General features: G+C 38.2%; 1 protein-coding gene and 1 long non-coding RNA gene across 2 annotated transcripts; both read right to left on the reverse strand.

Annotated features, from left to right (window-relative positions):
- Nucleotides 1-2,368: 2,368 nt before the first annotated feature.
- LOC128216355 (E3 ubiquitin-protein ligase TRIM33-like) lies at nt 2,369-6,242 on the reverse strand. The gene is made up of 2 exons (XM_052922914.1): nt 5,216-6,242; nt 2,369-3,225 (listed from the first exon to the last, which is right to left on the reverse strand). Exons 1-2 carry the CDS (start codon nt 6,240-6,242, stop codon nt 2,369-2,371), a joined length of 1,884 nt encoding a protein of 627 aa, XP_052778874.1.
- Nucleotide 6,243: 1 nt separating this feature from the next.
- LOC128218229 (uncharacterized) lies at nt 6,244-12,691 on the reverse strand. The gene is made up of 3 exons (XR_008258339.1): nt 12,610-12,691; nt 7,077-7,144; nt 6,244-6,284 (listed from the first exon to the last, which is right to left on the reverse strand). It is a non-coding gene; the product is annotated as an uncharacterized LOC128218229 (long non-coding RNA).
- Nucleotides 12,692-15,614: the final 2,923 nt, after the last annotated feature.

The following is a 15,614-nucleotide window of genomic DNA, read 5'->3' on the forward strand; positions in this document are numbered from 1 at the left end:
TAAGTAAATATTCGAATCAGTAAAATAAATTATGAAGGTGCAATTGGTTTAACCAATTTTACTAATCTGTTTAGCACAACTGACAATCGCACCCGGAAACGTGGCACGCTGCTTGGAGCAACTGCCCATGCAGTCCAGTACCGGCCTATATTTTAGCTTCGGAATTTATTTATACCTTTAAAGTTATAAGCTTATAAAATTTCCGCAGGTGATTCGTTTCATTTTTAATTCTTGTTATTTTATAATGAGGGTCACGAAGAACGTTATCTGAACCTTCTGCGGAAGAGCGTCGACTGTTTATTGTAGGGCTGCGAATGCGGCAAGATCAGCGTCCGCGTTGTGAGCTTTTTAGTATATGTTCAATATATTTTGGTCGATTGCAGATAATTTGTAGCTTGTACATCCAGGAAAGATTACTTTGCATAGTCATAAACTATCCGCAAAACCATAAATGTAGGAATGGCTTAAACTATAGCTCAGACATTTATTTGTTATTACTCTTGTGTCAAAAGCTGCATCGTGTGCTGTTAGGACGGGGTGGTTAAATTCTTAACCACTCGGAAAACGAATACAGGCCAGTAAACACGTCTGCACACTCAACAAGTGTCTTGTAATAAAATGAATGCTCTTCATGTGTCGCAATTCCGGTAGGCGATGTGTTGCATGTCAGAATACGGCCACCTGCGCGTATGATGCTGTTTCCGGTTATATTGAGCAAGTGCACGGTTTCGACAAAAACTCTGATTGCACGTTGAATTTACGTTAGCTAATAGAGTTACATTCTAAATCAGTTGGATAACATGAAGTGAAATCTAAGTTTTTGAGAATGGCTCTGACGCTAACGCTCACTCTGCCCATTCCTTAGCATTATGATTTATCTGAAGGTCATCTAACTATAACATAGAATAATGGTTTTTGTAACTGGAATACATGCCGTACTCTTAGCATTCAATTCTACAAATTATCACAATTTAACACCAGCATAACGACTACGTACATAAAACAATGTTGACGTCAGCAACGTTCAAAATACATTTTTGAAAGCATTGTTATAAATTAATTGCCAAATTAAACAAAACTTTACCGAAATATCCATGTATGTTATCACATACATTTCAGCGAAAGGCTGAATATCAGGCTAGGAAATAGTTCACAAAAATACAGGAAGTGCCAGGCATTTAACGAAGCTATCTTGAACATATAATTTAAAAATTGGTATTGATATAGTTATATAACTGAATTTAGGCATCTCTCAAGGAATTTCCAGACCTTTATGATGTAAAACTATATTCAAGTGGCGCCAAATGTATCACTAGATGTGAAAAATGGTATGGTGTTAGATAGCGCCTTTTTGCACTAACCGACGACGCGTATATAAGTTATTATAGCAAAAAAGCGGGAAAAAAAACCCATCTGAAACTTTATTATGGCCAATTTACAAATAATTTGAAATAAAATGTTGAACGTCAATTGGACATGGGTGATGCATTCGATTCCAAACAAATACCCGTAATGCAGGACACACAACAACAGTTGTATTTTAAAGGGACTCTTCCATGGTTGAGAGAATGTATTATTTCCTCATTTTGTTCATACGAGATAAAGTGTGTCAAATCATCAGGAGTGTTAAACTATGCCAGTTGCACCTTTTTTTTACAAATGGTAATATATGCTAAACAAATTGACTTTGAATTCCACGATTTCCATACCCCTTACAAATCAGCTAAAGGCTGTTTGTATAATTTATTCAATAGATATATGAGGAAACAAGTTGCACATTGATCAATGTCTGTTGAATCATTAATATATGAGGGAACTTTTTTACTATGGTTTATGTCTGTTTAAATAATTCATTCCATTTTTTGGAAACAATTCACACTAAGGTCAATGTCTTTAGAATTATTCATTCAATATACATGTATAAGGACACGTACATGTGAGTTAAATTTCAATATAAACACATTATAAACATCATATTTACTAAATACAAGCTGCATGAAAAAATGACACACCGTGTCTATTACTCTATATTCTTGATCATTCGTTTACACAAAACAATGTTTAAACATTCACACATTTTACATAAACTTCGTTTATATGTGGTAAGAAGCCAACTTATACTCGTATATTCATGTCTAATAGCAAATTACTACCCGACTTGTCACTTATGAAAACTGTAAAAATTCAACATAATTTAAAGTCATTTATCCGTCCAATAATTTCGAATGAATTAAATTACGCGATATGTGATATTAAGCATTGTATAAGCGTATATTCAGTACGATACTATACATTAGAATTATTTTTAAACATAACAAATACTTCACACCTGATACAGATTTCACTAATATCAATTGGTAGACTCGATCTATACTAAGCTGAATACTTTTACGAAATTCTTCAATTCAGGTCTGGCATACTGACTGCAGGTGACAAACATCATCTTTCTCAGTGAACAGTAAGCCACACTGTATGGCATCTCTATCCCTTCTTTCTTCCCTAGCTGTTGGGTTATCTCGCCGGTGAGCGTGTCCAGTAACAGGATGTTGTTACTGTCCCTCCCACACACGAGCAGCTGGTTGTCCCCCAGGGCTGCCAGGCAACGTGGTGAGTCCAGTATCGGGTCTTGGTAGGTCTGGACCACCTCTAGTGAGATGCTCAGCCTGGATATGGTGTTGGTGCCCCAGTCTGAGATAAATATGACCGGAGTCTGGCTCACCCTGGTCACTGTCAAATACTCGGGATACTCAAACAAAGGTTTTCCACTGGTGTCTTTGTCCACACTATTCTTCACCTTTCCCTTCATGTCCATTAACACAACATAACCTGGGTTGACGAAGGACACTATCAAGTTGTCATCACAGACATCTATTCCACAACAGCATCCAGCTACATTAACAGCACGCTGTAGCGTGACATTTCCCTGAGTAGATACGAACTGTATCTTATCCACATGAGGTAAAGTGACGGCAGCCCTGTCCCCGGGCAGGAGACACAGGTCCCACGGCTGACCTGGCAGGTTCACTTCGGATACCAGCTTGTTATTCTCACTGTCCACCAGCTTCAATGAGTAATTAGCGCGATCTACCAGTAGGAGTCTGTCCCCGGTTAGGTGGGCAACACTGGACAGCCAGCAGTCACGGGTATCATCTAATGACTTCACTGAAATATCAGGTTGCCTGCTGAACATAACCCGGCTTAAGTCAGCACTGTCTTTAAAGAGGACTGAAAGTGAACGCCATCATAAATAACAAAAACAAAAAAATGTTTTGTTTCATCACATTTAAAAAGGAATAATAATATAATAATAATAATAATTATTATTATAAAAATAATAATAATAATAATTATAATAGTAATAGCAAGAGTAATAATAATAATAATAATAATAATAATAATAATAATAATAATAATAATAATAATAATAATAATAAACATTGTTATCATATCTGATCTTTTTATTAAATTAATCCTAGTGTCGATAGTTCATATATTGTTGTCTCTTTTTACAAAAAATATAAAAGTATGCGAAAATCATTTTTGCATAACGAGTTTTCATTAGGGATAAATGATTGCAATTGTTAATGGGGAAGTGTATACGGATAAATTTTATTTATGAAAAAAGAAGATTTGTTAATGATATCAACTCTTATTCAACTTTACTTTAAATTTGTCGTCAATAGCCGTTTTGATGCGTGTAAAACTTCCAAAACGTCATATAAAACGAATAAGCCAAATGTTTAAAACAGCAAGTTAAAAAAAAATTATTCTCTCTTTTTTGCATTGACTGGTCGCCGGTCATACGAGTTCGTTATTTTAGAAATTTACTTTCTGTGAAAACGATTTATATACACGCTGTGGTAGTAAATACGCATTTGAGAATTTATGGGCATATTGTGAATAATAGTTTAAATTATGCATTTGATAACAAATATAAGTGCCTTAACACGACATTAATTGATTATTTTAAATTTAAGTGATATATAATGGAAGTACAAAGCTTAATTTACACGATTTTACTAATGAATATAAGTCGCAATAACGAAATTTAAACAATTTAAATTTAAAGTTCAAAGCGCAATTCACACGATTTAAACAAACATTAATAAATAAAAGTAGGCCGAAATGATATCTCGGCCGAATCGATCCGACACAAATATTTTTTTTCGGTGATAATGGAAGGTACCAGTCTTAATAATTTACTATATATCCACGGTTATAATGTCATTCACAAATGTATAATACTTTTCATTCATAGAAAGTTGGTTGTAGTACCAAATAGTAATTCAACAATATCTTAAAGCACACTGGTCAGTCGGAGACATTGAATATCTAAGATCACCATTTAATCATTTTACTGAAAAAGATCTATAACATTTTATTATGTTGGGGAATAGTTATTAATCTTAACAATGTATCCAACAAATCATTTAAACGAAACCTTCTTACAAAAGCACAATGGTCTATTAACATCAAATTCGGGATTGTGCAGTGAAAAAATCCTTTTTGGAATGAGTTCTGTAGACTATTAAATTGCATACATATGAATTTTGATTATTAGTTTTTGTTTTTTTCTTTTGTCTTAAAAGACACATGCTTTCATAATAAATGCAATTTTTATTACGCAATATTTTGATTAATGATGTCATTTCAACACTGTCACATTTGTTTCATTCGGGGCTCCTCGTCCATTTTTATCGAAAACAACCTCGGATGTATGACGGTTCATCAGTTGAAGTAGTTCGTATTTTTTAATTTTTTTTATCATTAATTAAATTTAGTGTTTTACCTTGTATTTATTTATCTAAGTTTTAATTGATTGCCAGTAAAGTGTATTATTGCAAACATAGTTAAATTTCCGAAGAGCTTTAAGTCATTAAGTTTAACTGCTAAATTAAATTACTACGCGATCTACTTGCAGCGGACTTAAACATACGAATTTCTGAGAATGTAAACAGTCCACATACACCCGAGGTTGTTTTCTGGCCGAGGAGTTAAGAATGCATTTTTATTTGTGTGACGTCAGCAGATTTGCGCAATATTATTTGTCGCAGTATTTAATTATTTTGCTTTTGTTTAGTAATTTACAACATAGCTTTTAAAGCAGCGTCAATGTGCCTGGTAAGCTTGAGCGACATCAAAAGGCTTTTGAAAAGAGACTTATAGACTGCACTACATAGGGCAAGGTCAATTTTGTGTGTGATTGTACACAAACCTTTTGGTGATACGCCTTGCATGTGTTTTTGTTCTTGCTGCATCGTCGCGAGTTGCCGTTGCTGCTTCTCCTTCTGTTGTTGTCGTTCTTGCTGCCCTATCGTCTTCTGTTGCAGTTGTTCCTGCTTCGTCTGCTGTTGTTTTTGCTGCTGACCAAAAACCGACGTTTCATTGTCCTCTTCCAACCTTCCTATTGCTTTTTCAGAAGCTATTAACTGCTCAGTTGAGGGGTCACTGTAAAACATGTATCGGGGAACATCACTCCTCCTGCTCACCTCTTCCAGGGCTGCCTGGAGACCTACCAGCTCTTTTATAGCTCGCTTTCCTACTATAAATAGCTGATTGCTGTTGTCGTCCTGTGCTTGTAGCTCCGATTTTAGTTTTTTAATGGATGATTTCATATTTGTGCATTTTGATTTCAGTTCATCTAGCAGTGTCTTGGATGTCCGTTTCTTCCGATCGATTTCTGCCAAGAGTTCGTTTTCCCTTTTTTGCAGGTACCGGTTTATATTATTCATGAATTTGCGAAGCTCATTGATATTGGTAAGGCTTTCTTCGTCAACTGATTTCATGATCGCTTGTATGTCGTGTGAAATTTTGCTAATGTCACTGGCCGTGTTGACAAGTCCTGTTTTAAGGCTGTTGTATTCTGCACCCTGCTTATACCGTTTTGCCACTTGCTGAATTTTCTCTACTTTACAAGAGCGATGATCTTCATTCTCAATTAAACAGTCTCCACACAAAAGTCCATAATGACGCTGACAGTAATATTTGATAAACTCTTTAGCATGACGCTGACATGTTTCTGTAAACATTTCCTCTTCACTCTGTTCGTGGAATGAGGAAGGCATACGGTCCTTGTCCTGAAGGGCGTGGCGTTTGGTTATTTTCTGATTCCGGTGTACTCGGGCACAGTTAGAACACAGGAACTCCTTGCAGACGGGACAGAAGGCCTCGGGGAGGATTTTCTTGCCGTCCTCCACGCACGGCTGGCAGTAGGTGAGGCCAGGCGCCAAACAAGATGCCATTCTCGCCTTTCGCCCTGGAACTGCATCCATCCTTCTGAGTGCCTTAAATAAGAAAGAAATATAGCGTAGCTACAATATGACTTATGAACTCTCTCTGTCTTTCTCTCTGTCTCTCTCTCTCTCTGTGTCTATCTCGCTCTCTCTCTCTCTCTCTCTATCTCTCTCTCTCTCTCTTTCTCTCTCTCGCCTCGTTTTGTTGCCATTTTTATATCCCTTTCCAGACGTTAATTATACTCCACAGAAAGGAAGAGCACCGCGAGGCAGCGCTATAAATGCACCCTAAAGAAACCATCCAACTTTATAGGAAAAAGAGAAATTATATCATATTGTTAACTGAATGGTGAACACGTAAAAAACATCTTCAATACGATTTACTCTTTAAGGGATCACAGTATATGTTGATACAATGATCAAACCAAAAAAATAACTATAAGATTTTTCTACCGATAAAACAATATAAGCCTTTTTAAAAGGGAATGTATAGCTACGTGGTCACAAATAGTCAATCAATTTAGATTAGAGTTTTGAAATCAAAGGTCGAGGTCAAAGGTCCACTTCTGCCAATATACACATAATGGTTGGACTGTTTGGTGGTGGTACGAGACGGTAAACCATATATAGTCCGCCCTATTTACTTTATTACAAAGTTTGTATATGTTTCTTGTTAATCATGGTTTTATAAATATAAAACTGAAAGTAAATTTAACATGGAATTCCAGTGTCCATTTTGGACAATTATGATGAATATAATTGAGATAAATTGTTTCAAGAACTACCTAGACAAATTTAAGAGTATATATCTACCTTACAATCAATATGAAGAAATCTACTTACTGTATTGTCCAGTGCACGTTTGTCGACAGATTTAGTTCGGTGTAGACCGGCTACCAAATAAATTGTGTCTGAAATATACAACTTGGTCATAAATAGACCCTCGTTTTAAAAACGAAACTTACAACTTCCTGTTCATAACTTCCTGATTGTGATGGAAGGGAACTTACGGTTTAAATTAAGTTGTATGATTTTTTTCTACCCTTGATGAATAACAACAGTATTTCATCCTACCACAGGTGGCAGTTTCGCTAATTCATGAGATCGCAGAGGCCTTTAAGCTATATGTCAGTATTGCATAATTACCCAATGGCTAAGTCATACACACATGTTATAGTTCCGCACTGAAAACAAACAGTCATTCACACAGGTCCTAGTTACGATCATTCATCCGGGCACTGAAGAAATACACACAACTTCGAATATTCATCCGAAATTGAAGGTCATACAAACAGGCATTTTAGCATTTTCTATTGATGGCCGAGGTCGTACACACAGGTGGCATTTTCGAACATTCAACCAATCCCTGAGTTCATACACACATACTTTCACAATTTTACCTGATGGCCGAGATCATACACACATATGGTTGTACCGAACATTCATCCAATGGCCAATGACATACAAAAGGTTGGCAGTTTCTCACTTTCACCCGGCGGTCGTGGCCATACACACAGGTGGCAGTTTTGTATTTCACCAGACAGCCGAGGTAATGCACACAGATGGCAGTTTCGAGTTTCACGCAATGAACGAGGTCATACACATAGGACACAGTTTCCATGTATCATCCGATAGTCGAAGTCAAGTAAACATGTGGCATTTTCGCCCATGAAATCAATGGCCAGAGTCATATACCGACCTGATCGGCTCGCACTTTTATCAGACGCCCGAAGCCATACACACGGTTGGCAGTTTCACAATTTTATAAGATGGCCAAGGTCATACACACAGGTTGCAGCTTTGCACTTTCATCAGTTGACCGACGTTTTATGCACAGATGGCATTTTTGCAATTTCAAATGATAACCGAGGTCTTTAACAGAGATTACAATTTATGTTTACCAAAGGGAGGTCATACTCACAGGTAACAGTTTGGCAATTTAACTCGACGCTCGAGGTTATACAGAGAGATGTCCGTTTCGCATTTTCACCTAACAGAAGATGTCATATACACAGAGGTAGTCGATTGGCACTTACATCCGGCGCCCGAAATCATTCATACAATTGGCAGATTCGCACTTTCATCCGATAGCTGAGGTCATACACACAAGTGGTTGTCTCGCACTTTTACCCGAAGGCCGAGAGCATACAAACAAGTGGCAGTTTCTTACTTTCATCAGACAGCTGAGGTCATACACACAAGTGGCAGTTTCGCACTTTTATCTAATAGCCGAGGTCAAACACACAAGTGGCAGTTTCGCACATTCATCAGAAAGCCGAGGACATACACACTAGTGGCAGTTTCGCACACTCAAAAGTTAGTTTAGGTCAAAAACACAGTTGGCAGCTTCGCACATTCATCAGATAGCCGAGGTCATACATACAGGTGGCAGTTTCGCACTCTCATCAATAAGTCGAGACCATACACATAGGTGGCAGTTTCTCATTCTCATCAGATGGTGGAGGACATAGACGCAGGTGAAAGTTTCTCACTTTAATCAGATAATCAAGGAAATACCCACAGGTGGCAGTTTCGCACTTTCATCAAATAGCCAAGTTCATGCACACAGGTGGAAATTTCGTACTTTTATCAGGTACCGGAGGATATACGCATAGATGGCGGTTTTGCACTTTCATCTGTTAGCCGAGGTTACTCAGACAGGTGGCAGTTTCGCACTTTCATCAAATAGCCGAGTTCATACACATAGATAGCAGTTTCGCAATTTTTCAATGTAGCCGAGGTCATAAAAGCAGATTGCAGCTTTGAACTTTCATTATATGATCGAGGTCATAAACCCGGGTCGCATTTTCGCACTTTCAACCGTTGCTATCAAACAAAGAGTCATGCTGTGGCAGATGTCATGCACACAGGTGGCAGTTTTACACTTTACCAGATGGCCGAGATTTCGTCGACCTGACCTTCGTAATGTTCATCATCGGCAAATATCAATACGTGCAATTAGTATTTAATATATGTTAAACACACAATACAACGACAAACATATACACATCCTGACCGAATAAAGGTGAAATCACAAATAACTTTGCTGACACTCTGAAATTCACTTTTTGTATGGACTTTATAATATTGCCCAGCCTTTGTTCTGAATACACCCTCACTGAAATAAGTTAAAGAAGTATATTTTAAATGTAGGTCCTAGACCCACGAACCTTCAAATGCAGCTCATTATTTATCTCTAGATTTTAACCTACATTTTAAGCCAACAAATCAGCCTTGAATAATAACGTATTTGTTACAGCAAAGGAATAAGATTATTTGAATTTGACTAAAATATTGATTTTACCTGCAAATATAGTATTTCCTGCAATTAATGTTATGTGTACCAGCATGCGTGCGTGTACGCGTACATGTGTCTATGGAGATGGAGTGCATGTGCGCGAACGTGCGTGTGGTACAGGGTTTGGCATACGTGCGTATGTGCGTGGGGGAGATGAAGTACGTGTGTGCATACGTGTGTGGGGGGCAGGGATTAGCATGCGTGCGTATGTCTGTGTGGGAGATAAATAACGTGTGTGTATACGTGTGCGGGAGACAGGGGTAAGCATGTGCAAATACATGTGTGCGATAAGATGGAGTGCATGAGCGAATACATGTGTGTGATGAGATGGAGTGCATGTGCGCGTACGTGTGTGTGAGGAGATGGAGTGCGTGTGCATGTACAACTGTGTGCGTTGAGGGAGTTTGTATGCGCAAACGAGAGTGTCGGGAGAGGGAGTGCGTATGCGCGTACATGTGTGAGTGGAGAGGGAGTGTGTATGCGCGTACGTTTCTGTGGGGAGAGGTGAGTACGCGTTAGTGTGTGGGTGGAGGAGTAGTACGAATGCGCGAACGTGTGTGTGTCGTGATGGCGTGCATGTGTGCTTACGTGCATGGGGAAGAGGGTGTGTGTGTGCGCGTACCTGTGCGTGGGGGTCTTGTACATGTGCGCGTACCTGCGTTGGGGAGAGGGAGAGTGTGTGTGCCTAAGGTGTGGGTAAGTGGTAATGTGTGTTAGGGTAGGTGTGTTAGGGGAGGGTCAATGTGTAAGCGACCGTGTTCTCGGAGAGAGGGAGTGTATGTGTGCGTTGACGTGTAGGGAAGTGGTAGTGTGTGTTCGGGTAGGTGTGTTGGGAGAGGGTCAATGTGTAAGCGACCGTGTTCTCGGGGAGAGGGAGTGTATGTGTGCGTTGACGTGTAGGGAAGTGGTAGTGTGTGTTCGGGTAGGTGTGTTGGGAGAGGGAGTACATGTATAAGCGACCGTGTTCTCGGGGAGAGGGAGTGCGCGTACGGGGTAGAGAGAGTGCATGTGTGAGTATGTGTGTGCATGCGAGTGCGTTAGCGCGTAGGCGCGTTGAGGGTAAAAGGACTGTTTGTGCGCTTACGCGTATGAGGGTGTGGGAGTGTGTGAACGCGACCGTAAGATCGGGGAGAGGGAGTGCGTGTACGCGTACGCGTATATGGGTGAGGGAGTGTGTGTACGCGACCGTGTGTTCGTTGAGAAGGAGTGCGTGTACGCGTACGCGTATGGGGGTGTGGGAGTGTGTGTACGCGACCGTGTGTTCGTTGAGAGGGAGTGCGTGTGCGCGTACGTGTATGGGGTTGTGGGAGTGGGTGTATGCGACCGTGTGTTCGGGGAGAGGGGGTGTGTTTGCACGTACGTTTTTGTGATAAGAGGGTGTGCGTGTGACCGCATGCTTTTGACCGTTTTGAGTAGTTCTCTTGGGAGTACGGGTATATTGATTTGCTAAAACATTTAAAGTCATGCTAATCTGTATTAGATTTTGTGTATTTCATTTTAACGTATGGAAGTTTTGAAATATACATATATCATAGACAATTTTGAATTATTTCAAATGCCTGTGAAAAATGCGACTTCCCCGAATTTTTTAGAGCTGTTTGTTTTTCTATATAATTCAATGTTTGTAACCCCAATCCCCCCCTGAAAAAAAACCACAAAAAACGGGCACCTCGTTATTAAGTTATACGAATACTTGATCCAGTCCCTGGGGTGGTTTGAATAGAGGGGTTTTACTGTAATTTCTATTAATCACTCGCGAATCCGTTAAGTACGGCAGCGTTTCCATTTCGATAGAAAACGAGATTGTTTCCCTGGTAGGGCTTGAACCCACAACTTCTTGGGTGAAAGATAGATACCTATACCATGAGTGCACTCTCGTCCTTTTAAACCGATCTTCACAAAATCAAATATATGCGTATACTATATTGGATATAAATTTAACTGCACCTCTATGAGAAATAATTCATTGCCGTATATGGTTTAAAATGCTGGTCTTTTTGTTATTTATCTTTCTCAGGTGATATATGACACAATTCTGATATCTTCACTATTTATTACAAGCACAAGATACAATATACAGGACACAGTACTCTATAGTTAAATCGGGTATATGATAACAAGACACATTAGTTCAATGAGTTTAAAATGTTATCGTACATGTCACCTAAACAAATATTAAACGTGGTTTTAAGATAAGAAGGAAATGTGTGTGTATCGCATCATTTATAAAAGGAAATATATGGTGATGTTGATATTGGGGCTTATGTTTTCTTATCAGTTTTGAGTACTGCACATATTTAGAAATGTTCTGACCCGGGTCAGTTAGTACACGTCCCAATTCCGATTTGTGGGTTTATCATTTGTCAAGCAGATGTATTATTAATATTACCATTGGCACCTCACGGAAAGTAATTACAAACAATAAATCAATCTTGAATAACAAATTTCAATTATTGTCGACACTCTGTGGTTATACAAAGGAAAAGTGTAAATAAAGAGAATTCAGTTATTACGGTTTCATTCACCTTCCGTGATAACTCATATTGAACATGTACAAAAGATAACGCGTGTCACAGCTTAAACTGATTTGCTTATATACGCGAGAAAAATGATTTATTTAAAAGTCATCGCAATTACATTCATTTTAAATACTTAAGTCGTATTTGAAATGTACAATATCAGTGGTGACATTCTTTCTCTTCTGCATGTGTTAAATTATACTAAATTCTACTCTATTTTGTGCACCTTTTTTAATTAAAAAACTACTTATTTTACCTAGTTTTCTGAGATATCTTACCCTTAACAAACATTTGTTTGGGCTAAACATGTGTTTGTTGGTCTATAGGATGCATGTACGGTACTTTGGACCTAATATTTTACGCCTCATTCACTTTACTGCGAATAATCTTTATTACGAATTAGCTATATTGAATTTCTTAAACACACAGGTTTATAATATATTTTTAGGGGAAGTTCATTTATATAGAAAATTTCTGTGTCAATTTCGTATAGTTTTGAATCGTAAACTTATGGCAAAATCATTTTAGAAATAGTTCAGTTTATAATGTATCTACTTACACAATATGAAGAAATCGGCTTACAGCATTTTCCAATGCACGTTTTTCGTCAGATTAATGTCGGTGTGGACGTGCTATCAAATTAATTTTGTCTGAAAAACAAAACTTCATGTACAGACAAGCCTTTTGAAAACGAAACTAAGAACTTCCTGTTTATAACTTCCTGTCTGTAATGGAAGGGAACTAACTTTTAAACTAAATTATGTTATTGTTTTGCGTTACTTCCCCTTGATAAAAATAAAAGTACTTTCACCAAGGTCATACACACCGTTGGCAGATTGCATCTCGCCCGACAGTCAAGGTCATACACACAGGTGGAAGTTTGCATCCCACCCGATGGACGAGGTCATACACACAAGTGGCCTTTTGCATCTCACCTGATTGACGGATCATACACACAGGTGGCAGTTTGCATCGCACCCGATGGACGAGGTCATACACTGAGGTGACATTTCACATCTTACCCGATGTACGAGGTCATACACAGAGGTGACAGTTTGTGTCTCACCCGATAGACGAGGTCATACACAGAGAAGACAGTTTGCATCTCACCCGATTGACGATGTCATACACAGAGGTGGCAGTTTGACGATGTCATATACAGAGGTGGCAGTTTGCATCTTACCCGATGGACGAGGTCATACACACAAGTGACAGTTTGCATCTCACCCGATGGACGAGGTCATACACACAGGTGGCAGTTTGCATCTCACCTGATGGACGGATCATACACACAGTTGACAGTTTACATCTCACCCGATGTACAAGGTCATACACAGAGGTGGCAGTTTGCATCTCACCTGATGAACGAGGTCATACACAGACGTGACAGTTTACATCTCACCCGATGGACGAGGTCATACACAGAGGTGGCAGTTTGCATTATACCCGATGTACGAGGTCACAAATACAGGTGGCAGTTTGCATTATACCCGATGTACGAGGTCACAAATACAGGCGGCAGTTTGCATCTCACCCGATGGACTAGGTCACAAATACAGGTGGCAGTTTGCATCTCACTCGATGGACGAGGACACAAATACAGGTGGTAGTTTGTGTCTCACCCGATGGACGAGGCCATACACAGAGGTGACAGTTTGCATTATACCCGATGTACGAGGTCGTAAACAAAGGTGGCAGTTTAGATCTCACCCGATGTGCGAGGTCACAAAAACAGGTGGCAGTTTCGCACTTTCAACCGATAATCAAGGTCATACAAATATCACGGTAGGGGCGCACCCACCCATTCCCCAAAGTTGTCCAAGTTTACTTTAAATTTCAGTATAGGAGAAAATTATAATACGCCCAAAATGCACCATTTCTGACTCGAAACGCTTTTAACCAAATCAATTGACGCCCCTAAGTTACGCCCCTTGTTACGTCGTATCCTGGATCCGCTCCTGAACATGTGGCAGTTTAGCACTTTCAGCCGTTGACCGATGTAACACATTCAAGAGCGACAGTTTTTTTAAATATTTATTATCTTTTAGTCCATTTTGCCCCGTTTTGTCACTTAGATTCCGCGTGTAGTTTTATATTTAACGAACTGCCTGTTTTAGTAAATACATGTCTATCTTTCGCTGATTTGTATTGTTCGTGAGACGTTTACGAAATACCCAGGTTACTCTTTCCTCGAAGTTTAAAGACTATAAAGAAAAATAATAGTTCATGATAGTCACGATAGATTTTTTTAATTTGTAAAATAAATGCTATGTGTATATTTTACTATATAATATAAGAGCTTATCAAAAATTGTACCCAAACATTAAAGGTAACACAACTTTTATGAAACTTGAGCATTTCATTGTTTATCACATACCATAGCCGTGTATGAGTCTTTAACAAAACAAATATGATGAGCTTGTAATCGAAACATCGTAGACGAAGAAAATGTATTTAACTACTCGGTTTAAAACCTCTACAAACTATTGATTTACCACTTTCATATATTGTTTGGTTTAACCGCCGTCACAGAGTAGATGTGATATATATATATTGCCACTCAAAGATAAGTCGATACATTTAGATAAAATTTATAGTCGTTCCTCTGACCTTTACCAATTTCAATTGAATTCGGAATGATAATTGACAAAGTTTGCAGGTTATAAGGATATCCGATATAAACGTATGTTGAATTTTGTTTTGTTTCTTGTTTCTAGTAATTCTTAAATGTTACAAGGGTTGTCCGGAAAGTTTTGAGACTGTGCTTATAAAATAAAAAAGTATAAATACTATCTTCATATAAATTCAGCACAATGAAGATGAATATATTGTAGATCTTTCTAAAAGTTTCAGAGAAATACGACAAATGATGGATAAATGGGAAGTACCTTCTTACAACAATATATCAGTTCACGGATCGGTTTGCATGAAAAACGACGTTGCGACGCTAACATTTGGTAAACTATTTGCCACTTATGTGTTCCATATGATGTATAAAATAACGTCCTCAATTTATCGCATGCTAAAAACGAGCTTAAAAAAAGAAAATAAATTATATATTTGGGGTATAAATATAAACATTACAATATATAAAAGCGACTACAACTATTTAAGCGTCTACAAATAGAATGTGAACCTTCATTCTTCCAAAATGGCATGTAAATAAAGTGGGAGTAATTGTAAAGAACGACCTCCAATTTGTATCTTATATCAAAAGAAACATTATGCTTCGACACCGGAAGTGAAATAACGCGAAACAAAAAAAAACCGCTTTTTAGTACGGGTTTTTTCTCCTGCGGGATAAAATTCCTACATTTTAGCAAAAAAAGAAATCAATTCAAGCTTTATGTTTTTGAGATTTTATACATTACTTTAATGTAAATACTAATTTGAATGACTATTCTAGAGTCATTTCTTTCATTTGAGAAATCTATTAATTTAATGCATATTTTACGGGAGAAAAACCCAGCAAAAATCAGGAATGCTTTTTAACGAAAAAAAAAAACACCGACAAAAGCCATTTCAATTTCCAGCGGTTGGATGTTGTTAAGGAAGTGAAGTTGT

The sequence above is a fragment of the Mya arenaria genome, chromosome 14 (assembly GCF_026914265.1).
Source record: "Mya arenaria isolate MELC-2E11 chromosome 14, ASM2691426v1".
Lineage (NCBI taxonomy): Eukaryota > Metazoa > Mollusca > Bivalvia > Myida > Myidae > Mya > Mya arenaria.